At 44.0% G+C, this 25,628-nt stretch overlaps 1 protein-coding gene across 1 annotated transcript in view; it reads right to left on the bottom strand.

Annotated features, from left to right (window-relative positions):
• Positions 1 to 25,628, bottom strand: part of BIO1 (adenosylmethionine-8-amino-7-oxononanoate transaminase) — a 146,055-nt gene that overhangs the window by 36,514 nt on the left and 83,913 nt on the right. Inside the window, exon 10 of the mRNA XM_087386250.1 lies at positions 6,119 to 6,252. Coding sequence (XP_087242376.1) covers positions 6,119 to 6,252 — 134 coding nt within the window. The remainder of the gene's footprint in view (positions 1 to 6,118; positions 6,253 to 25,628) is intronic.

Genomic DNA, 25,628 nt, shown 5'->3' with positions numbered 1-25,628 from the left:
TATGGCTTGGGCCCTCATTATTGTGCCTTGTGGCAACAAGTTGCTTGTATACTTTCGCCGTTTGTTCCGATTTCTCCTTTGGAACTTCAAGACAGGTTAGAGGATTGGACTTTGACTTCACCAGGGTCCTCTTCTCGCCCTTTGAGGCTATCTCAGATTACAATGCCTGCATTGTTAAAATTCCAATTGCCTCAACCTTGGGTTTCAGAGAAAGGCAATTCTATTTGGCAAATGCATCACCAAGCCAAGTGGTGGAGAAAGAGATTACAGCAGCTTTGTGCCTACAAAACTCCTCTTCGGCTACACGTTTTCTTCTGGCGAGTGCTTCTAGGCATTAGAGTTTATTAACCTCTTTGACCAAAGAGTCTAAGGGACCGAAAAAAAAACCAGATACAAAAAAGCTAAGGGGTGGGGCCACTAAAGCGGGCGTGGATAAGGCGATAATATTAATAGAGAGATACAATCAGATGGTCGATCGGGCAGCTGACTGATAGGGATCTCCCTCCTCTTTTGTCCTTTGCATTTGTGGGCTCTCCCGCAGACAGTGCAGTGTGACAAAACCTATGTATGCTGTCTATGGGACCAATTCCATCGGTCGGCCGAAGATAGAAGAGAGGATCTCGGTCGAAGCTGGTCCACAGAGATCAAGAGAGCTTGCAACAGTTTACAAGGTTGTCAAATTTGCATGATTTTGAAACATGTAGTTGCAACATGTTGGATTCTATGGTCGATTAACTGTGTGTATACAAATGAATAGGATGAAAGGTGCTCCAAGCTAAAGATCTACCCAATTCTTCAAAAGGTTTCTAAGCAGGAAATTATTGTTGCTAGAACAGTGTTGTAGAAATTTGTTAGATGTTGAAGCTATCTCAGTTTTTCATGATCTCCTGAAAGTTGGCTGAATGCTTCTGATGGCCTTGACAGGTTTATTTAGAATGGATATTGCGGAAGCCAGAAGTCGATGCCTTTGCTTAAGAACTTAAGCCTCATCAGGTGAAGGCGGGACAGTTAAGGTATCTTCTGCTCAATTTAAAGCTAGTGATTTCTTTTGCAGTTCAATGCAGTCAATAATTGTTTGCTATCACTCCTTGTCCAGAAAGCTCTTTTACCTGATAATTCTAGATCGTGCTATGATCGAGCATAATCTTCTAAGTACAAGCAAACTGTACACAAACATCAGGTTTGCAAGCTACAAAAACAGCCCATCAGGCTGATGGTGTTGATGTCCCTTTTGTAAGGTTGAGCCAAAAAAAAATGCTCCTCATATTCATGTGTTCTACCCTTGCAGTTTCAAAGAGTTGGGAGCTTTGCTAGGCATTGGACCCCAAAAGGTGACTTTAAAGAAATGCAGTTCACTCTTTGTAATGCAATTTGAAAATTTTGTTAGCTTTGAAGGGGTGTTGTGCTTTATGTGCATAACGTAATGTTCACAGTGAGTGTTTTATGCTTTATGTGCATGATTTAATGTTCACAGTGACTGCTTTATTGGTATGATGTGGGTTGTATATGAATACTTCACATTGTTAATACATAGTCATCTAGATTTTTTGTTGCTTTCTGTTGTGCAGTCTTTCACTCTCTACTGCATTCTTTTGATGGATCAGAGCTTTGGAGTTATTTCCATTAAGCTTTGTTTGTGCATAGTCATCGAGATTTTTTGTTACTTTCTGTAGCACTGTCTTCCCTCTCTGCCACATTCAACTGTAGCACTGTCTTCCCTCTCTACCACTTTCAACTTCCTTCTTTTCATGGTACAGAGATTTAATGTCATTTCACCACTAAGCTTAGCCCCGTTTCGAGCTTGCAACACCATGTGTGGTCTTGTGGAGTTGACGGTGCTGAGAGAGTGGACTGTAGCATTCTCTATAGCTTGATAGGAATAAGGGAGGAGGCTCTGTCCATAAAACGTTACACAGAACATTTGGTTCATTTGGTCTTCTCAAGATGTTAATAAACTGCGCTGCACAGTGCCCCCCCCCCCCCAAAACACCCCCGGCCCAAAGTCTAAAGATCCCCTTAACCTCATGGCTTGATGCATTGCCATACCTTCTTTGAAGCTGGAAGTCAGTGGATTTCGTTCTTTGATTATATATTTCGATTCTAATCCTTTTAGTACCATGAGAGTTTGCTTTGCACTTTGTTGCTTTGCTCTTTAGTACTGCTTGGTTCATTAGGTCTTCTCAAGATGTTAATAAACCGCACCCCACCCCTCCCCCCACGCCTCTCTCTCTCTCTCTCTCTCGACTGATCCACTTCCAAGACCAGGTCTGTATCGGGCTCTACCTCGTGGAGATGCGATGACACAGGGAGACACTACTACGACATATCAGAGAACAGCAGGATGGGACCACCGCACCACGGGGTACTGAGGTAGACCGAGTACAAAGACAGGTCACGGATTTCTATGCATTTGACTCAGCTCCAAGGCAATCTGGGATAGAGGAGCTAGCCGACATTAGAGAATCACTGGAGAGAGCCGACACAGCACTGCTAGGCGAGGGACACAGAGACCGTACACGGCGCGTCAAGCGACCAGAGCACACACAATCGAGGTTCGACCTATTTCAGCTCTCCTTAGGGGAGATCGACTGAGCGAGGCGTCACCCTTGACATAGCCCATCGGATCCATAGATCCAGGAGACCATGCCCTCCACCACCACAGGAGATAGCCTGACAGATGCAGATACAGATGCAGATACAAGAGCTCCTTGCATCTCATCAGAGAGCCACCATGGAGCGAGCCACCATGGAGCCTGGATATGTGGAGCCGGTTCATGCACTTGGGACTCTAGCTCTGAGCACTTGATATTTTCATGCCACCCTCATGCTATTTTGCTACTTTTTTGCTATTTTGTACTAGTATTGTTGGGATATATGTGATCAAGGGCTTGCTAGGTGCATGTGTGCATCCACTAGCAGTCATATGGTTGTGTGTATGTGTGTAGAAGAGGCACACTTAGTGCCATAGACCATGACACGGGTGATGATGTAATGCAAAGGCCCCCACATGGGGTGGTGCCTATGATTGTGGAGTTCCTATGATTTAGGAGCTACCTCCTTTGATGTAGGAGAGGTGCCATTGATTTAGGCCACCCTCTCTCCATTTCTATAAAAGAGGGGCTTCCCTCTCACAATGAAAAGAACACCCATTGCTATATCTCATGTGTTCTCACTCACCTCCATGATGAAGCTCTCCTCTCTTCCCAAGTTCCAACAAGTATAGCATTTTAGTACTCAGAAAGGGTCTTAGTGAGCCCTTTGCCCCGGCCCACAGTGGTCTGTATGAGTTACTTGATTCCATACTGTCCCATAGGCCTACGAGGCTTCCTGCGGACGTTAATCTCTCTCTCTCTCTCTCTCTCTCTCTCTCTCTCTCTCTCTCTGTAGTCCACACGATATTATCCTGGCAAAGTTTGCAGCGATTTATGTTCGTTAGATGCCTTATTCCAGGTCATTACCTAGCTAGATTGAGTTAGATGACATACAATATGGCTGTAATGATGTAGGTCAATATGCATTACCATGAAGGCTCATCATCTATGCAGCTCGCCGGCAGAGGGAGACCAGCATTGCTGATACTCACGAGTCTCTAGATGGTTTCAATAGTGAATTTATAGATACCTTGGTGCTTGGATGTAGCCATCCTAGCTCAGATGGAGGAAATGCTCTTTGAAGGCCATCTTGGTCACAAGTGGTTGTGAGGGGCAAATCCATGTCCTATGGGTGTAAACCTATCATAGATCATCTTGGATAATCTGGTGAATCTCTTGCTGTTTCAACGCAAGAATGGGACATGTGCAGAGTATGATATGGCGGTAACTGATTGATATCCATGGACTACCATGGGTTAGTTCATCGATATCTCATTTCATAGAATCTAGATCGAGGCAAGGCACGAGATTGCATCCACTCCTCTCCATAGAGACATGAGGCTTTGTATACTTTGTGACACATGTGAGGTGAAGGCGGACGAGCATGTCCTCATGTGATGTCCCATATATGATGAGATTCAGGGGATGCATCACTGCCTCCACATGGATACACAAATATGGGAGGCTAGAGATGTGCCACACTTCTCGTATACTAGGTCACCCAAGTCAGATCAAGACTCATGAGATCCTTCGTGGGACACTGCATTAGACAACGGGAGACAAAAGGCACAAGAAAGAAAGTGGTCGGGAGAGGGTGATTGAGACGACCCTAACTTCCAGGCATACTAGGTTATTAGGAGACTAAGCACAGGCCCTGTGAGCACCCACCCCATCAAGGGTACTATCATTGCAACATGTCAATGGTAGATGAGGTGGCCTCATGCTGCCCTCCAGTGTGTACCGTCTACAAAAAGGATAGGCTTTCTCCAGTGAATGTAGCCAGAGGCAATAGGAGACATGACACAGCCGAGACTCAGAGAGCATGATAGGCCCATTGAGTTGACCCTCACATGAGAGCTATAGACATCTCCTCTTTACTATTTGACTTGGGAAGACAAGCCACCGGAGTGATAGTAGTGCTCACCAAACAATGAGCTACCTCCAAGAGACTACAGAGGAGGAGACAGGGGTTGAAACAGACTGATTCATGCTCTATTATTGATTTCCTTCCTTAATGGCGCTTTTTTCTACCTAGTACTCCCAAATCATGGAAACCTTGCATTGAGATCTCTCTCCTCGTCTTCAGCAATGAGGGTGGGAGCTTTGGGACTTTCGTGATAAGAGAGCTAGCAAGCTAGGATCCCCAAATCAACTCTAATTCTCCCTCTTCTTCCCCAATGTCATGATCTCCACCTTCCTCCATTACAGTGTCACTATTGTCACCTTCTTCTTAGCGCATATCGTCATCTTCATCCTCTTCCCTAGATCCATCAGCATCATTAGTTGGATCTATTGGTGGCATCTCTGGATCTACATCCCTATTTTCAAAAATATGTTTGCTTCGAGGAGCAACTTGGACCACATACCACCATCTTGGATCCAAACGATCCGGATGAAAGACCACCTACGTTGAAGATGCAAATTAAATGCCATTATTAATTTATGCTTAAGTATATAAATATAAATATAAATAAATAAATAAATATATATATATATATATGAGCATCTACCAATAATTGTTTGAAAACGAAGATATTAGCATTTAATCAATTCATTAGTATGTACCTGTTCGTTCTTAGAAATGAACAATATTGAGCTGGGAAGGAGGCTGCATGGCTAACATGTGCGAGCTATGAAAGTAGACTGCTGATTTAGCATCACTTAATAATGTCAAAACACCCAACCCGAAACCTCCACTGTCAGTTACAGCTTATAACAAAGGAGGATACTCTAGAAAGCATGGACAAGCAACTAGATTTCCGTTATCAGGAGACAGCACAACCCAAAAGAATTCCTGCGGAAGAGCTGCAAGATGCCCCTAAGGGAAATTCAGCAGAGACATCAGAATTAAACGAAAGGTTAGGGGAATTTGCCCTTTAAATTTCCACCAGATATGGGATCAGCTCTTCTCAAGATTGCAATTGAGATCTTTAATCCGGATCTTTGTATTAGTAAGGGGATTATGCGATTCATCCCACAGAGCCCAAGCACGGGGACAATGCAACTTGAAGAGCCCCAATTATTTACAAAAAGGTTGTTCAAGATATGGTTTCCAAGCTGAGCTCATAAGTCAGAAACAACAGAATATTTATGCAGCCAAATTTTCCATATCATGATATATAAGGTATGTCTGGCTTAGTCACCTGAACATAGTCCTATCACAGAAAGTGGATCTTGAGAAGCTGCATGGGTCAAGACAGAGACCACAACCTGTGAGGTGGGATTTCACCATCCATATTCTTTGATATAATCAGCATTATGTCAATAGGTAAATCTGCTACAGGCTTTTGAAAACAATATTTCTGATGGTACTAGTTGCTTTTTCTGCGTTGGACCATTTTAGAGAGCAAAGTAATTTTCAAATTGCATATTGCTTCCCCTACACAGGGTTCAGTGACATATTTCAATAAATGTGTTAGCCTAACTTGCTTCTGTATTTACAGTTACATGTCACGTGATTGAGAAAGCACAGCTGAAGATGAAAGAATGTATGCCTATACAGAAGATATCCCAATACAAAGCCTGACCTGCACTCCCAGTCGCCAACAGCCAGCAAAAACCTCATCAAAAATTACTGGAATGTTTTTGGATTTGCATTCATTAACCAGTAGGCGCTGGAAAAGTGGGTCTATCAAAGTCATTCCACCTGCTCCATGAATCACTGTAGTAATAGGAAGAAACTTACCAAGTTAATCAGGTTACAAAAGCATCACAAGATACGAAAAAAAGCATAGACATTTAACTGTACCCTAGCAACCACACTGAGACTCTCTCTCTCTCTCTCTCTCTCACACACACACACACACATTCTTTTTCTTTTTTCTTTTTTCTTTTTTTTTTTGGGGGGGGGGGGGGGGGGGGGGGGGGGGGGTTGTGAGAAATCCATCAGGCTTTATATTACAATGAGCGGTCCGGAAACAAGGGGCTGGCTAGGCGATGCATTCACCAAACAGAATCACCTCTCTCTGAAACCCAAGGTTGAGGCAAAAGGACTTTACACAATGCAGGTACAATACTCTGAGATAGCCTCAAAGGACGAGAAGAGGACCTTGGAAAAGTCAAAATCCAATCTTCCAGCCGAACCTGGAGTTCCAAAGGAGAAATCAGAACAAAAAGCGAAAGCATAGAAGTAATTTGTCGCCACAAAGGACGTTAATGAGACCCTAATCCATATGTAGTGGCTGCTAGAGAAAAGGGGAGCACAGTACCAGCATCATCTATAACATCAGCAACCGAGGTAATGCCTTTAAACGAGACAAAGTAGGAATGTCGAGGCTCCTGTAAAGCCAAGGGAGGCTGAAAGACTTTTGACCAGTGAATGCTTTCAGCTCTCAAAGAATTCCCAAGCAAAGATTGCCATCCATTCCATTCCAGATGAGAAAGAACATGCTTCCAGTCAAGAAGCAAGCGGGAGACAAAAGGGCAGCCAAGCAAAGTGCCATCAGTGCAGCCAAAAAAGAAATCCCAGTGATCAAGTTGCCAATGACCAAACGCAGAAATACTGATATGAGTGACCAGAGTCCTAATCATAAGAGCCCAAGGCTGCTGATCACCTTGCAGAAATTGCAGCAACATTTTCCCCCTGTGGGCAAGAATATGCACATGAATATCCGTGATGTTCAATCCACCATGCATCTTGGGAGAACAAATGTGATGCATTGAAAGCAGCCTGGGACTTTTTTTGCCATGTTTGGATCGCCAGAAGATTTCCATAAAGACAGACATGAAAGATGTAAGATCTGCCTTAGTGAACATGATCAATGGCAAGTAAAATTGAATATATGCCACAAGGATGGACTGCACTATTCGAAGACGAACGTGCAAAGTTCAGGTTGCCACAAGATGATCAATATATTGCAGCATAGGATGAGTAGCAATGGCATACATTAAAGCACTGAGAGGGCATCCCTGGCGGACCGAACAACGAAGAGTCCACTCATCAGAGATATCCCCAGAAAGAATGCAAGCCGCATTGCTATCTCTGTAAAGCCAGTAAATAACCTGCTGCCTTTTTTGTCCAAACCTTAAAGCTCGCATAGTTTGCGAGATGAAATCCCATTGAATTGTGTCAAAGGCTTTTGCAATATCTACCTGCAAGAGTAGAACATCCTGCTGCGTGTATTTGGCATATTCAATCCCAATATAAGTATTGGCAATGTTATCTTTGATATGGCGACGTGGAACAAAGCCATATTGGGAGGGATGCAACCCATCATGCAAATAACCTTTAATCCGGTCAACCACCATTTTGGCAATGATCTTGTAAATGACTGGCATGAGCATGATTGGCCTCCAATCACCAAGTGAATCACATAGCTTCTTTTTTGGAATCAGCTTAAGAAGACCCTTTTTCCATGACACCGGCATCTGCTGATTTTACCATGCTGTATTTACCATTTGCAACAAGGTGATTTTAAGAAGATCCTAGAATGCAAAAAAAAATTCAACAGTGAGGCCATCCCATCCTGGAGATTTCCATCTGCCACAGGATCTCAGTGCATCAGACAATTCCCTTTCAGTGAAGGGATGTTCAAGTTCCAAAGCCTGAGGATCAGACAGAATTGAATGAACATGCTGCAAAAGAAGCTGACGTGCAGACACGACCAGAGAGGAAAGAGTATCCACATGCCCAAAATGAGTGGAGAAGTGCTACACACATAAATCAGCAAGCTCTGAACGAGATGTTGACCAAGAACAATCAGGCATCCCGATCCGACAGTTATTGACAGCCTGTCTTTTGTAGTGTAAACTCTTAAAAAATTGCTTGGAAGAGCAGCTTTTATCCAAAACTGCCCGTTCTCTAGATCAAGTCTCCCATTTAGCAAGCTTTCTGCGATCATTGGATTGAAGAGAGAATTGAGCCTAACATAAGAGCATGCTTTCCTCTGAAGACAAAAGGCAAAGATGAGCAAGCTCAGTCAACCTCTGACAAGTAAATTTGGCATGTGCTACAGTCTCCCTTGTGGCTTGCATATAGGATTTGCCATAATCTCGAACAACTGCTTCCATCCGAGCAACAAAAGCCTACGAGGCATAATCCAAACCAATGCGTATCTGACGAGAGAGAGGCTGAATAGCATCAGACACCAAGGCTTTAAAGTCAGCATGCTCCAGATAACTATTATTAATTAGCAAAAGCCTTCGACAAGGCAATCTGTCAGTGGGAAATTCATGTAAGGAAAGCCTTGACCAAAGAGGAGCATGATCTGAATGTGTGAAAGCATGATCAACCCAAATTTGACAAGTAAAGGCATAACAATGTTGTGGATCAATCTGATACCATCTGTCCATGCGTGCCCGATAAGAAGATTGAGCATTATGCTAAAAGATATAACTCGGAAGCATGGGCTGTAATTCCTTTCAGAGATCAACCAGGCGCAACTAAAGCAAAAAATCAAACCATGCCTGTGTTTTAGAAGCCAACATATGAGTGTGGCCTGAGGTGTTGTCACCCGACTGAGGGGCATTATTAAAGTCACCGCAAATGAAGGCAAGTTGTCGCCATGGATAAATATGCATGACAGCCTAGATCAAAGCTCTATCACGAGAAGATTGGGGAACATAAACCGATGAAAATTCAAAAATGTCCCCTTGAACAAGGCATTGAACAATAATCCATCTACCATGGCGATCATTGAGAGAGACAACAAGTTGAAGGTTGTGCTTTACCAAAAAAGCCACACCAGAAAAGGACTGCTCTCTAGCATAGAAGATATCATAACCAGCAAAATGGCCTATTTGACCAGCATACATATACTGATTATGCTCTTGCAAAGCAACTATATCAGGCTGCAATTGCCTGATATACATCCAGACCAGTTTCCATTTGCGACCATCACACATTCCCTATACATTGAGAGTAAGATGATCAAGCATATTTACAGTTATGGGACAGGTATGTACAGCAACTAACGGACTGTCTACGTTTGCATTTCCACCTTAATGTCCGGGCCTCTACCCTAGGATGAAGCATTAGCTTGAGGAGAGCATAAAAGTGCAACAACTTCTTTAGGAAACAAGGTCCGATTTGTAGTCACAGCAGCCCAGGTTAAGCCAACACCAAAGTTTTCAGCGGGTGTTTTCCCATGAGAGGATGCACCACTCCAAGTCCAAGAAGACAAAAGGTCGCCTAGGGGAGATCACTTTGCGAGGAGTTTTCCGTCCATTAGTCATAATTTTTCCCCCCCTCCTCTAAGGTGGAGAGGACAAAGGCACAGGAAAAGAAGCATTACCATTTGAGACAGCCGAGGCTTTGCCTTTGTCTTGAACAGAGAAAAACTATTTGACCCCTTTGTTTTTAAACCATAGAAGAGGCATTCGCATTCTTATTCAAAGGCTGAACCATTTCACCTTGCACTGACATCCGTGGAGCTCAGGAAGGGCATTGTGAAGCCATGTGCCCAAATTGCTTGCATTCAAAGCAAGCACCTGCAAACAGCCCCCACTTGAGCTTGTAAAAGACACTCCCCATGGAAACATTATTCACATTAGCCAAATATGAAGCTGGAGTGGGATGATCCGTATCCCACAAAATGCAGAAGCGATTCGAATTTCCATTGGGTCGCGGTGGACATACCACCTTACCGAGGGAAGCTACAATTTGAGGTAGAAGAGAAGACAAGCATTGAAGAAATCCACTACTTCTACCCAAACAGGGCAACGATGCCGAATCAATGCTTGATAATCCCGGGTGGGAGACCAGGGTAGGACATGGACCATCTGCTGGCCATAGAAGAGAGGAGAGTGCTCTAGCAAAACCTGACGGTGCTCCTCATCAGCCATGATGATTTCAAAAAAGCCCCTCACTGCATAATGAACTTTTTTGACATAAGAACCACCCAGGGTTCAAGTCAACCAATTCCCAACATCTACTGCAGCACGCATCCGTCCTGGGAAGAAAATTATAATGGCATGCTTTGCATATTTCTTAACTGGATCAAATATATCATCCACTTCCACCATAATGCCAGTGGTGGAAAGTGGATCTTTCCAACCTTTGTGGGTGTCTTCAAACCCTTCATGCATAACCTCTTAAACAAGCTGAGCCTCAACAGAGTCATGAAGGGAATCATTTGAACCCATCACTTGTTTTTGTTTGTTGTTGGAAACCGACTTGTCTTTGTGAACGGTTTTCTCATAGGAATAATCCGCCATTTGAATCTGGAAGGCTTGGAAGCAGCAAGGCTTTACAAAGAGGAAAGCACAGCAGGTACAGCAGCAGCAAAAACTGTACGGAGAGCCTCACAGTATGGACAGTACAGCCTGACACACAGTACTGACAACCTGAAAGTACGGCCTGACAAAGTACGGACATTACAACCTGACACAGTACTGACGACATTGACAGCAAGTACGGGCCTGACAGAAGTACATACAGAAAGTACTGATGAAGTACTGACAAAAAGTACAACCTGACAAAAGTGCAACCTGACAGAAAGTACGACTGGACAGAAGTACCTGACAAAAAGTACGGACAGAAGTACCTGACAGAAAGTACAGAAGTACATGCCTGACAGAGAGTGTACGGGGTGGACTCCGAACACACACACACACAAATACACTTCCTCATCCATGTATTGCCTATCTTCGAGGACACATCCCACCACAGCTATCATACTCGTGGCCAAGATATCCTTCATCCTTGCAGGCCATCCAATTAGAGCCAGCATTGATGTATTGATGTACAGTGAGACCAGTGGCAGCTAGGTGCCCACGAGCATGCCATAGATAGAGGGTCGCAGGCCGACAGCAACAGATCGTAAACATGCTCTGGAGTCCATGACTGATGTGGGGGCTCGTACTCTTCTGGAAGCATTATAACAGCCAAAGGCCACTCGTGTGCAAGGAGTGGCTGAAAAGATGCATTTTTGCAAGGTGCTATAAGGCTGCAAGGGGCTTTTATGAAGTCATCTTTACAGATGATCAATATAAACAACAATTGTTGGAGAAGTCTCCTTTGTTTTTTGGAAATCAATTGGTGCATGTCTTCCCTAGATAAGAGTCTTATCCATCATAAGTGCCCTGTTTGGATTGAGGTGGTGGATCTACCTTTATATTGCAGGCCAGTATCTGGTTGAGGCCCTAGGGAAGGTGGTTTGTCCTCCCCACCCTCTTGGAATGCTAATCGATTTTGTGTATTATGGGACACAAATAGGCCCACTCTCCCACATGAGGTTTTACAAGTGGAAATGCAGGGTATGCCTTCTCAGAAGGTTTTCTTCAAGTTAAAATGGGGAAATTTTGCAGGTGCATGCTTTGAATGTGAAAAGTTTCGACACATGCAATCTGAGTGTCCTCAGCTTTTGCTGAAACCTCCTCTTGCAGCTTCTGCTCCTAATGAGTCTTCTTTGCCACAGCCGGTTGTCGTGCCTCGTAATCGTGGCTCTGGGGTTGGAGCCCCTCCGAAAACCAATGACAAGGGTAAAGCTAAAGTTACTTCTTTGCCTTCCAAGTTGGTAGATACAACTGCAGTTGGTGGGGAGAAAGGAGAAAGCCTTCTGTTCATCTGACTGGCAATAGCCCAAGAAATCATTCGAGCCTCGAACCATGGCTACTAGAAGCTGGACAGAAACGGCCTCTACCTCTAAGGAAGCCCCTTTGGCTGATGGATTTGGAGTTGGTAGCCTGTGGTCTGCGGTGGTTCGTAATCACAAATGGTTGCTGCATCATCTGACAATCCTGTTTCTTATCTGCATGTTTCAACTGAGGAACAAGGGAATGAATGCTTTTGATGGATATGCTGGCTCCACAACCTGGTGCAGCCATGCAGGTTGAGGCTTCATGCATGATGTACCGCTGCCCACTAAGAGATTCATGCTGGTTAACAATTCCTATTCGACTCACCAGCCCTTCTCAGTTATGGTCAAGGGACTTATCACCAGGCTTGCTTTGCACACTTCAGCAAATTTGGATTGGGCATGGGTTGTTTTTGCTTCTGGTATGCAAACTCTGATCAAAGTATATGGTAAATGCATGGGTTGTTTTTTGCTTCTGGTATGCAAACTCTGATCAAAGGATATAATAAATGCTATCTTGGTGATTTACGCCACAAACTGGTTGATGCAAAGGCTCTAATTCAGCATTTTACTGTGGCTGCAGCAGCATCAATTATATACTGAAGAGCAATAAGAATTTCAAGCTGCCCTTCATTGTCTGGAACAAAATGATCAAAGAAAGTTAAGGAAATGGAAGCTTCGTTCTTGTCAAAAGGCCATGCGAGATATTGGCTGTTCTTCTAAGGCCTTTTTCAAAAACTTAGATACCTCTCGACGAATGCACTCTTTGCATCGTGTCTTGCGCTCTGATTGTACATGGACAATGAGCAAGCAGCAACTTATGTTGTTGTTCGGAAGTATTTTAGTGTATTGTTTGCTCCCCTTCCTCCTCCTTTGCTAGTGGAGATTGATGCCAAATTTGCTCTTTTTTTTCATGTATGTCCGATTCTCTCCTGTGATGAGGCAACCTCATTGGAGTTGCCTTTCACATATCAAGAGTTGAAAGGGGCCTTATTTGGATTGGGACACTCCGAATCCCCAGGATGCGATGGCCTCACAGTGGAATTTTTTGTTGAATTTTGGGATGAGATCAGTCCTATTTTATTGTACATGATTAATGATGCCTGGCTCTCGCAATCTATGCCTACTTCTTGGGAAAAAGGTTTGCCGCGTTTGATTCCCAAGAAGCCTCTCTGCAAACATTTTTCCGATTGGCACCCCATTACTTTGATGCCTGTCATTTACAAACTCATTTCTAAAATGCTGGTAATGCGTATATCGCATATTTTATACATAGGCTTACATCCTACGCAATATGGATTTGTGCCTCACAGACAGAGTATGGATAACATTGCTAATGCTTATGTTGGTATACAATATGCTTAGTATACGCTTTAGGATGTTTTGATCGTGCAGTTTGACATTGAGAAGCTTGGCACTTTATTGCTAATGTAATGCAGCGGTTGGGTTTCAGACCAAAGATGCAAAGAGTGGTTTATTGGCTTTATGAGGGTGGCACTTCATCCTGTCTTTTATCTCATGCACTCTCTTCTCCATGGACATTGGGCCGCTCAATTCATCAAGGCTGGCCCCCCAGTGATGATTTGGTGTCACACCAGCATTTGCATGGTATTCAGTATTCCGGAGGTGCTCCATTTGACAGTCAAGCGTATGCGGATGACTCCTTTCTCAAAATTTCTGTAACGGATGTTCGGCATCTTATGCAGGCTCTTGACCAGTTTGATCATGTGGCTGGGTTAAAAGTGAATTTTGCAAAGTCCAAACTCCTGCCACTACACAAGCATGATTCGCATCGCATCTTATGGCCTGGGCTTGTGCTGCCCTCTGATCAAATTGTGCATCATTTAGGATAGCCCATTGGTTGGCACATTTCATTGCCACGGGGAAGGCCCATTGATGCTTTTGGACATTGGAGGTCACATACCTCGTTACTCTTTGCCTACATAGCATTCATTGCAGCTATGTTTTCAATCCTCCATTGGCTCATCTTCAGCCAAGAAAATCTTATCTTCTGCATAGATTGGGTATCTCTACCAGTGGACTCTCTCGTGGTTGCCAAGCATATAGCATCCTCGGCTTGCCCTTCTGGTTCCCATCCCAGGGAGATGATTCTACATCTGCTATGGACCTGCCAAGCTGCGATAGATTTTCTTCCTACACTGGGGTTTTATCTACATACTTCCTTTTCTAGTGTTTCTTTGGTAGATGGTTCTAGCGATTTGGGAGATATGACGGATTATGATTACTTTTTTACATGGTGTCACTACTCGGCCTAATGAACATTGTATCAAGCCCCGGACAAACACATTTATGGATTTTCTTATGTGAATCTTTATGGTTTTTTATGATCCTCGCTGCATCGATCCCGTCAGGATGCACATGCACGAGGAGCTCTTCCTTTGGCCCAATTTGAAGCTTTCTTGCACTGCTTTTAGTTTCGAGTCGAAGTTGCTCCTCTTTGGCACAACTTTGAATGTACATTCTCCTTGTCCTTTTTTTTTTAAATCTTCTCTTCGTTTTAGTGTACATTCTTGGCAGCTATGGATGTACATTCTTCTTAATGAAAGTTTCTTTCACCGAAAAGAAAAGAAAAAAGTTTGTGTGTGCGCGTGCGCGCATGTAATCGCATATTTCAATCGATACCGGTTGCCTATATTCAATTTTACTTGCCCTTGATGATGTTTACCAAGGACGATATCACTTGTTTTATGTCCCAAATCGTGGAGATTTTCTGGCATCTCGCTCTTGCAAGAAAGCCCTCGAGCTGCTTTCAGTGAATCACCTTTGCTCTCCTAAAATGCATGGGGGACTAAATATCTTTAATATTCACATGCATATTCTTGCTCACAAAGGGAAAATGATGTTGCAATTCATGCAAGGTAATCAGCCATGCATTTATATGTTACGACACTTGATTTTGCATTTATCTTCCACTGCTTTTGGTCACTGGCAGCCTACACAATGGGACTTTCTACTAGGTCACATTGATGGCAAGATAGAGGGATGCCCTTTTTTCACATGCTTGCTTTATGATTGGAAACACATACTTTCTCGCCTTAAGTGAAATGGTACGGATACTCTTGCAGGAAACTCCTTGCGTGCTCTGAGCATTTATTGGTCCAAGGTGGTCCCAACCCCCATTGGCATGGCAGGAACCTTGCCAGCCTTATTATCATTGGTCTAAAGGAATTTCCATGTGGATGATGTGCTTGATGCTGCTGGTATGGTCATTTCTTTTCCAGCAGCAATCAGATAGCATGCTTTGGGACAGCACTATGGACCTTTAAGGCATTTGCTATCCCAGATGCTCCATGATTTTCAGCCAGTCCCTCGTCTTGAGATTGATGACCTGTCACGGGGGCGTGAAATTCTAAGTACTTTAATGTACTACAAGACCGTGACAACTTTGGTTTTAAAAGTCCAAAACGCGGCATGGTGCCTAGCACATAAGCGTAATTAATCCCTAGGCCCAAGAATTAAAAGAGTGGTTGTTGGGAAATGATGATGTGGCATTTTTAATGGGCCCCCTAGAGGGCCATGTACCTGCAGTGGCCCCACTAGAGTTCCAGGTGGCTCTAGTGCCTTCTACATGCTCCTTTGCCATTCCTGGACCTTCCTGGGCCTTCTAAACTTCACATGTGTGGTTTTCTCTCTCATCTTCTCCCTTTGTTGAGATTTTGGACTGGTTTTTCAGCCTCCTTCAGCTGAATTCCGTTTTTCTTCATAACTCCTCACCCGTTTGGATTCCTCGACTTCCGTTTGGCCCGATGGCTTCCCCTCTGCCTCCCCTTCGTAGTGATATGCTTTTCCCTCCGTGCGTTTGGTAGAACGGGCAGAGCTGAGCACTTCTTTTGCTGGTCGAATTTGCAAAAGTGGCTTTTTCTGGACCTTTTTTCTTCTACCGCCTCCTGGGCCTCTCCTCTTGCAAAGCTACAGCTTTCTGTTGAATTTCGAGTGGTTTGACGCGCTGGTTGACTGGTTTTTCTCAGTTTTGGAGGACTTTCCGGCGATGAAACTTCTCCAAAACCTTCTCAATGCATTCCTCTCTGAAGCACGCTTCTTTTGAGCCCAAGAACTCCCACTTCTTCGCGACAGAAGTGCTTCTTTTCGCATTTTTCAGTGGAATTCTTGCTGGTCGGCTCTTGTAAATGCTCTTTCTTCATGCCTTTGCACTCCTCTTTGGCTGAGCATGCAATTGGGCATTGGCTACTATGTCCTCTTGGCGATTGAGGACTTGGTTCGAGTCTTCAGGGCTTGGTGAGTTGTGATTTTGCTACTGCAATTTCTTTTTGCCATAAGCTATTGGTTCGCCTCGTGTGCCGCCTCTTTCTTGGCTCACAGGTGCCCAGGCAGTGCTATATGAGTCATTCTTTGGTTGGGTACTTTGCTGATTTTATTTTGGAGCTTTGAAAAGCTTTGTGAATGCCATCTGGAAACCACTCAAAGAGAGTGCAGCTGGGGTGCAGTGTGATTGCATCTGGACAGCCAATGGAATTGCACTCGGAAAAGAGAATGCCTTTGGGTTGAGCCTACGGGTTAAGTGCACTTATGTGATGGTGTTATATGCTTGAAAGCCTTGCGAAGGCTTAGTGAATTGGGGCTGCATGCTCGATTGCAGGGAAGGTCTCCCAGATGCAACTTGTAATCATTTCACAGTGAAATAAAGAGAAATACCGAAAGGGGCGCCAAGGTGTTTGGGGCCAATCGGGTGCACTTGTCTATGTCTGTTGAGCATGGGCATTCTAGCCTCCATCCCTTTTTCAGTGGTTTTGTTTGTGAACAAATGGGTAAATGCCAAATGGTGATCATGCAATGGTTAATGGTTGTGATATATGCTTTGTGAGCTGTAAATAAGTGCTGAAGTGATTAAAGGTTTAGTTCCACTGCCCTCTGAGTGATTAGAGGCCGGTTTCATTGGTTCCATTGCCGGGATACCACACACTCTTTCTCAAGAGGTGAGCCTCGGTAGTTTGGTGGAAGGATATCTTTGCTGCACTTTTTGACAGCTGAATATTACAACCATAAACATGGTGAGTACCCATGAGCAAGAGAGCTCCACAACTCCTCAAAGGAGAAGGCAGGAAAGCCTTAATGACCCAGCTAGTGTACAGCTGCAGGGAGCACAACAAATGCCTTTTGAGCAGGCCACACATGAAGCTACAACTGAGCTCAACGATGATACTAGTTGTAGCAGTGAGTCAGATGATGCTACTATGTTGAATGCACAGCTTGCAAGTGCAGTGACTGCTTTGACTCAACTGGCTCAAAATTTGGCTCAGATTGTGCAAACAAATGCCAAGAAGAAGAAGAAATCCAGAAAGCACAAGCACGGAAAGAGTGAGTACACACATGCATCAGCTTCTCATGGCGGACCGTACACTCATGCATCAGTTTCCCATGAGGGACAGCCATAAAAAATGACTCAGAAAGTGACTTCCAAGAGAGAGGAATCGCCCAAAAGAGCACTTGAGAAAGAGGTACAAAAAGTACATCCAGTGCAACAGTATGAGCAGCCAGCACAAGGCCTTGGTTTGGGTATTTCTACTCCTCAAAATAATAATGTGCAGTCCATAAATGTGGCTCAACCACCTCAGCCATATTTGAGGCAGCAACCTGAATATTTTGGTACAGATTCTATCTTTGATGCTATGTTGATTTCACCGCCATTTGGGCATAGAAAGCAAGCCATGTATGACAATGTGGGAATGCAGCCAGGCATGCAAGCCACAGCATATGCTCCCATGCCTAATGTTCAACCAAGCATGGCTCTCCCTAGTGAAGGGAATGCTGCAAATATACAGCCATCTTTGGGACAGCCAATATCAAATGTATATAAAGAATTTAAGGATGGTGGTTCTCATGTCAAGTTTGATACATATAATGGAGTACAGGACAGGTACAAAGCCCTCACATTCCTTCAACAGTTTGATGCTGCATTTCTTGGGGGTTTGTTTACAGAAGCATCCAAGATGAGGAAGGTTGCCACATTTTTGAAAGGCAATGCACTTAAGTGGTACACCAACCTTATGCTTCATGGAGATGCACCTACTACTTGGCTGGAATTTAAGCAAGTGTTCTCTTCTACTTGGCTTACTCCAACTTTTGAAGTTGAAGTACTTTCACACTGGCATGACTTGTCATACAAACTTTGCAAGAATCTTGATGATTACACCAAGAGGTTTTGGGATGTTTTGCTGCCATTGAGCTCTTACAGGCATGTTTCTTTGAAAGAGCAAATAGAGAGGTACTGTTGTGGATTGCCTAGTGAGCTACGTGATTATTGCATCAAAACCAAGGTGGGTTCTATGACTCAATTAATTGAGAATGCAAGGACAGCATATGCATGGATGCAGGAGAAGAATTTGGGCTTTATGGACAGCAAGAAAGAAGACAACAAACGGGCTGCCAAACACCAAGATAAGGACATCAAATCTGAAAATAAAAATTATGGCAAACGACCGTTTCAAAAGGGAGGAAAAGCCCAATTCAAAGCTGGTCAAAGGCGTGGACAGCCTAATAAACAGCCCCGTACCAAGTTATCTGATGAAGAGAAAAAGTCACTCATGGAGCAAAACAAATGTTTTATATGCAAAGGAGAGGGACACCGCTCTTATGATTGCCCATTCAAGAAAAGAGACAGGTCAGATGATGATAAGAATGGTGATAAACAGGCTGATCGGAAGGGCAAAAAGCCTAAACCTTCTGCACATGCACATGATGAAGAGGAAATGAAAAAGACTGAGATGTGCAGAGCATGGGGAAAAATCAGAAATCAAAATTGTTTGTTTTTCTTTGATTCTGGGGCAAAGGCAAATTTCATAACTCCTGATATGGCAGGAAGGCTTGGCATTGAGCCTGAGGAAATGGGGCCATCCGGCATGTGTGATATGGCCAACCCTGAACTCAACACACCTGTCACTCCTATCATTGGCAAGTTGAGGATGCATATCCAGGGATATCAGGATGCAGAGGACTTCTACACTATGCCTTTGCCAGAGTGTGATGCTTTGCTTGGGATGCCTTGGATGTACAGGGTGGGGGCTGATGTGCAGATGAGAAACAAGAAGATTTCTTTAACTCATTAACTCATGTACTTGATGTAAAGTTGAAAGGGGAGTCCATCCCTGTAGTTTCAGCTTCTTGTATTTCCAATGTAATAAAGCGTCATATTTCAGCGTACTTGATTTTTGTCAAAGAGGACAGCCAACCAGTTCAGGAAGGCTCTACTCTTTCTGCTTTAGATAGAGAAAGGGCTGCTTTTATTTCAGATTTTCAGGATTGTTTCTCAGATGCACTTCCTCAAGAATTACCTCCCAAGAGGCCCGAGGATCATCAAATTGATATAATTCCAGGAAGCTCACCGCCTAATATACCTCCCTATCGTGTCAGTAAGGCACAACAGGAAGAGATAATGTCACAAGTGAAGGAACTCTTGGAAAAGGAATTAATACAGCCAAGTAATTCTCCTTACTGTTCCCCTGTGTTGCTTGTGCAAAAGAAGGATGGCAGTTGGAGAATGTGTATTGATTATAGGGCTTTGAATAAAGTCACAATTAAGAACCGTTTTCCAATTCCACGCATTGATGATATATTGGATCGGTTGGAAGGTTCCTCAATGTTCAGTCGTATTGACCTTAAAAGTGGATACCATCAAATAAGGATACGGCCTGAAGATGTCTACAAGACTGCCTTCCGCACTTCATTTGGCTTATATGAGTTCCTTGTGATGCCTTTTGGTTTGACTAATGCACCTGCCACTTTCAATAGAATGATGGACAGAATTATTAGAGCACACAGAAAGTTTGTGGGCACTTTCTTCGATGACATCATTGTGTTCTCTAAAAATGAGCAGGAGCACAAGAAACATCTCACTATTGTGTTTCAAGAGTTGAAAAGACACAAGCTATTAATAAACACCAAGAAAAGTGAGTTCTTTATGCATGAGATTCATTTTCTCGGTCATATAGTGTCAAAGGATGGAGTCAAGATGGATCCTGCAAAAGTTGAGGCCATAAGGAGTTGGCCAATTTTGAAAAATCTGCATGAAGTCAGAAGCTTTCTTGGGTTGTGTTCATACTATCGGAGGTTTATAAAGTACTTTGCAGAAATTGCTTCTCCCTTGCATGCTTTACAAAAGAAAGCTGTACCGTTTCGGTGGGGACCAAAGGAAAATGCAGCTCTTGAAGAACTGAAGCAAAAGTTGTGTTCTGAACCCGTTATTATCTTGCCAGATCTTGCAAAACCCTTTGCTGTAACTTGTGATGCATGTGGGAACAGCATAGGAGGCACTTTGATGCAGGATGGCAGAGTGGTTGCATATGAGAGTAGAGTTCTCAAAGATGCTGAATTGTACTTGCAGACATACGAGAAGGAAATGTTAGCAGTGATACATGCTTTGACCACATGGAAACATTACCTTCTTGGAGCTGATTTTTATGTGCAGACAGATCATCAGTCACTTAGATATTTTCTCACGCAGAGAAAATTATCTGAAAAGCACATGAGATGGTCTAACTTCCTCTCAATGTTTCATTTTCAAATTATACATGTGCCGGGTAACAAAAATGTAGTGGCTGATGCGCTTTCCAAGAAACCACAGCTTGAAGCAGTCTCCAAGAAACCTAGTGTTTCAGCAGTGAGCATTGCTTACAACAATGTGTTAGATGTGATGAAAGATCAATATGTTAATGATGCTGATTTTTCAACTATTCATGATCAGGCTTTTGATGGTCAAAGGCATGATCACTATATGTTGAAAGAGGGTTTCATTTTGATGCATGGACGACTCTATGTCACTGATCAGATGCGACAGAAAGTCATAATGGAAAGTCATGCTCCTCCATATGCAGGACATAGGGGAATTACAGCAACAATTACAGCAGTGGAGCAATACTTTTATTGGCCATTTTTTAGGAAAGATGTGGAAGAATATGTGAGAACATGCATGGTTTGTCAGAAAGTAAAGTTTGACAGGCAGAAGGCACCTGGGTTGTTACACCCTTTGCCAATTCCGGATAGACCATGGCAAAGCATAGCTATGGATTTTGTGTTTGATCTTCCACGTACTCCTACTGGACATGATGGATTGTGGACAATAATTTGCAGGTTTAGCAAACAAGCCCACTTTGTGCCAGTAAGAAAGAAAATTACAGCAGATCAAATGGCCAAATTGTTTTTGCAGCATGTCTTCAAGTATCATGGGATGCCTGAATCCATAATCAGTGATAGAGATCCGAGGATGACCAGCCTCTTTTGGAGAGGACTGTTTGAAAATATGGGCACTACGCTGAATTTTTCGTCATCTTTTCACCCTCAGTCTGATGGACAATCAGAGCAGGAAAACTCTACCATCTTGGATATGTTTAAATGCTATGTCTCAGACCACAAAAGCAAATGGGAGCATTATTTGCCTTTGCTGGAATATGCTTATAATAATACAGTGCACACATCCACAGGTAAAGCACCTTTTGAAATAGTGGAAGGTGCCAGGAAGATACCTCCCATTTTGCATACAAAAGAGAAAATCTTCGAAGCTGATCGTTTTGTGGAAAGCCTTGAAGAGGCTTACAAGAAGATCAAATATGCCTTGCAAAGAAGTCAAGACAAGCAGAAAAGAGCAGCAGATAAGCACCGCAGGGAATTGGTATTCACAGAAGGTGATTGGGTTTTGCTGCGTTTTCAGAAGGCAAGGCTGAAAAATAAGAAAGGCAAGGAAAGGTTGTACACAAAGCTGAACATGCGTTACTATGGTCCTTTCCAGGTTTCTGAAAAGATAAACGAGGTAGCTTACAGGCTGAAGTTGCCTCCGCATTGGAAGATACATAATGCCTTTCATGTGAGCTTACTAAAGCAATATCATGGAGATATTCCCGAGGATGTATCTGATGAGGTGCAGCCTGAAGTGGAAGAACAGGATGAACTTCTGGTCCCAGAGCAGATTCTGGCACACAGAGATAGAAAGCTCAAGGGTAAAGTTATCCGTCGCTACTTGGTAAAATTTCAAAATTACCCATCACTTGATGCGAAATGGATGGAGGAAGGTGAACTGGCAGATTCACCTGGGATATTGCAGCTTTACCTTGATGCTTTCCAATTAGAGCCGACTGCGGTCCGGGCTCCTACAGGTAGTTCAGCAGAGCGAGCGTCTGGAGCATTACCTGATGTTCGAGAGGGGGGTAGCACCTCCACTCCCTTAGTACAGATGGGCTCACTGTGATTTCATGAGATCGCTTGATGACACTGTATGTTTCATCCGAGATACTGAGCTGACAGTATTTCTGCTGTGAGACTTCATGATATTGATGCATCTTGACTATTGATCGCCGAGGATCACATAGATTTTGAGCAGTATATATGGATGGATGCATGCCTCTCCTAGCCATATTTTTACTATCTCTGTATACTATAGCTGCGGCTTTCTTGTATACTCTTTTATGCTATATTTCATGCTCGCTCCTGTGTTTTGGGGCAGCAAACTGTGGTTTGCTGATTCAAGAGAGGGGTATGTCACGGGGGCGTGAAATTCTAAGTACTTTAATGTACTACAAGACCGTGACAACTTTGGTTTTAAAAGTCCAAGCGTGGGCTTAATAATGTGTAATTAAACGCGGCATGGTGCCTAGCACATAAGCGTAATTAATCCCTAGGCCCAAAGGCATTCCAAGGAATTAAAAGAGTGGTTGTTGGGAAATGATGATGTGGCATTTTTAATGGGCCCCCTAGAGAGCCATGTACCTTCAGTGGCCCCACTAGAGTTCCAGGTGGCTCTAGTGCCTTCTACATGCTCCTTTGCCATTCCTGGACCTTCCTGGGCCTTCTAAACTTCACATGTGTGGTTTTCTCTCTCATCTTCTCCCTTTGTTGAGATTTTGGACTGGTTTTTCAGCCTCCTTCAGCTGAATTCCGTTTTTCTTCATAACTCCTCACCCGTTTGGATTCCTCGACTTCCGTTTGGCCCGATGGCTTCCCCTCTGCCTCCCCTTCGTAGTGATATGCTTTTCCCTCCGTGCGTTTGGTAGAACGGGCAGAGCTGAGCACTTCTTTTGCTGGTCGAATTTGCAAAAGTGGCTTTTTCTGGACCTTTTTTCTTCTACCGCCTCCTGGGCCTCTCCTCTTGCAAAGCTACAGCTTTCTGTTGAATTTCGAGTGGTTCGAAGCGCTGGTTGACTGGTTTTTCTCAGTTTTGGAGGACTTTCCGGCGATGAAACTTCTCCAAAACCTTCTCAATGCATTCCTCTCTGAAGCACGCTTCTTTTGAGCCCAAGAACTCCCACTTCTTCGCGACAGAAGTGCTTCTTTTCGCATTTTTCAGTGGAATTCTTGCTGGTCGGCTCTTGTAAATGCTCTTTCTTCATGCCTTTGCACTCCTCTTTGGCTGAGCATGCAATTGGGCATTGGCTACTATGTCCTCTTGGCGATTGAGGACTTGGTTCGAGTCTTCAGGGCTTGGTGAGTTGTGATTTTGCTACTGCAATTTCTTTTTGCCATAAGCTATTGGTTCGCCTCGTGTGCCGCCTCTTTCTTGGCTCACAGGTGCCCAGGCAGTGCTATATGAGTCATTCTTTGGTTGGGTACTTTGCTGATTTTATTTTGGAGCTTTGAAAAGCTTTGTGAATGCCATCTGGAAACCACTCAAAGAGAGTGCAGCTGGGGTGCAGTGTGATTGCATCTGGACAGCCAATGGAATTGCACTCGGAAAAGAGAATGCCTTTGGGTTGAGCCTACGGGTTAAGTGCACTTATGTGATGGTGTTATATGCTTGAAAGCCTTGCGAAGGCTTAGTGAATTGGGGCTGCGTGCTCGATTGCAGGGAAGGTCTCCCAGATGCAACTTGTAATCATTTCACTGTGAAATATAGAGAAATACCGAAAGGGGCGCCACGGTGTTTGGGGCCAATCGGGTGCACTTGTCTATGTCTGTTGAGCAGGGGCATTCTAGCCTCCATCTTCAGTGGTTTTGTTTGTGAACAAATGGGTAAATGCCAAATGGTGATCATGCAATGGTTAATGGTTGTGATATATGCTTTGTGAGCTGTAAATAAGTGCTGAAGTGATTAAAGGTTTAGTTCCACTGCCCTCTGAGTGATTAGAGGCCGGTTTCATGACCACTAAAGGACTCAGTTCTACAATTGGATGATCATGTGTGCCGTGCCACTACCGCTTGCAGACATCACAGTTGAATCTTATATAAAGTCTTGCTGCCTCCTCCTTGGGTTTCTCTTCACACCAATTGTATCTGGTCTATGACATGCACCTCTCAGTGGTGGCAGAAATATTACATCATATGTGGGCTTCAAAACTCCCTCAATGGTAAAACTTTTTCTTGTGGCGAGTTTTGATTTGGGTTCTCCCCTTTGGACTGATCGGGGTTGTCCCCTTTAGACAGATTCTAGCTCATTGTCATGTTGCTCCTGCCACTTGTAGACGATGTCTGTACTTGTGGGAGTCTATGCCCATATATTCTGACATTGCTCACAATCTCATAATTCAATACTTTTGTTACAGCAATGTCTTTAGGCTCGTTTCCCCAATGCTTGCTGTGATATGATCTTCTTTATTACTGGGTTCGTTATTGGGCACTGTGGACCCTATTGAAAGATGGCAACCATAGGGTCTTTGCTGATCCCTCCCTAGTTAAGTATCACTTCTTCCAGGCATCTCTACGGCAATCATTTTATGATTGTCTACATACGAGGGATCTAGATTATCTTGCCTTCTTGTCATATAATGAGATACTCTAAAGCTTGTAACTAGCTGTCCCTTTCCTTGGGACTGTTTCTTGTAATATAATGACAAATGGATTTCACCCCAAAAAAAGTTTGTATATGTGCGCGTGCTGAGTGTGCGTGCATGTGCGCGCATGTGTGTGTGTGTGTGTGCGTGCGCGCGCGCAAGCGATGGAGACCTCCTCCTCTGCCTTGCCAGCCTCTTGTCTTCCTCCCCATTTCCATTCGTGCAGTCACACTCAACGTCCTTGCTGCCTACCTTGCCTTCCGTACAGTTGCCGTCAGCTGTATGGCCTTCCGTACAGATTCCGTGCACCTTGCAGCCCCCCGTACAGCTCCCGTGCTCCCTGCACATCCCCGTATAGCCTTCAATACAGCCTTCTTTGCAGCCATCTACTCCATCCCTTTTTCCTTCAGTGCCTGCCGTACAGCCATCCATACAAGTTGTACAGCCGACCATAGAGCCTGTACAGTCATCTACGCAACCTCCATCCGTATCTGTGCTGCAACCCTCGGTGGCTTTTGCTCCAATCTCATCTTCCTCCTCCTTTCTTGCTGCTCCAACACCTGCTTCTTTTGTTTTCTCTGCCTCAGCGCCTCCTTTTGCCTCTGCTCCTCCTACTCGTGTTTTTCTTCGACAGAAGCATGGTGGTTTGTTTGCCTCACCTTCAGTTAAATCAGCAAAGCTGAATGTTTCCGATGGCCCTCCTTCTTCCCTCCAGCTGGATCTTCTTCGTCAATTGTGCTTCTCATAAGGACAATCCGCCATTGTAGCAGAGGAAGAGAAGGAACAGAAAG

The sequence above is a fragment of the Dipteris shenzhenensis genome, chromosome 15 (assembly GCF_047967505.1).
Source record: "Dipteris shenzhenensis isolate YYH24624 ecotype China chromosome 15, Dip_SZ_1.0, whole genome shotgun sequence".
Lineage (NCBI taxonomy): Eukaryota > Viridiplantae > Streptophyta > Polypodiopsida > Gleicheniales > Dipteridaceae > Dipteris > Dipteris shenzhenensis.
Note: the sequence above shows the minus strand (reverse complement) of the source record. Positions and strands in the feature narration are given on the sequence as shown.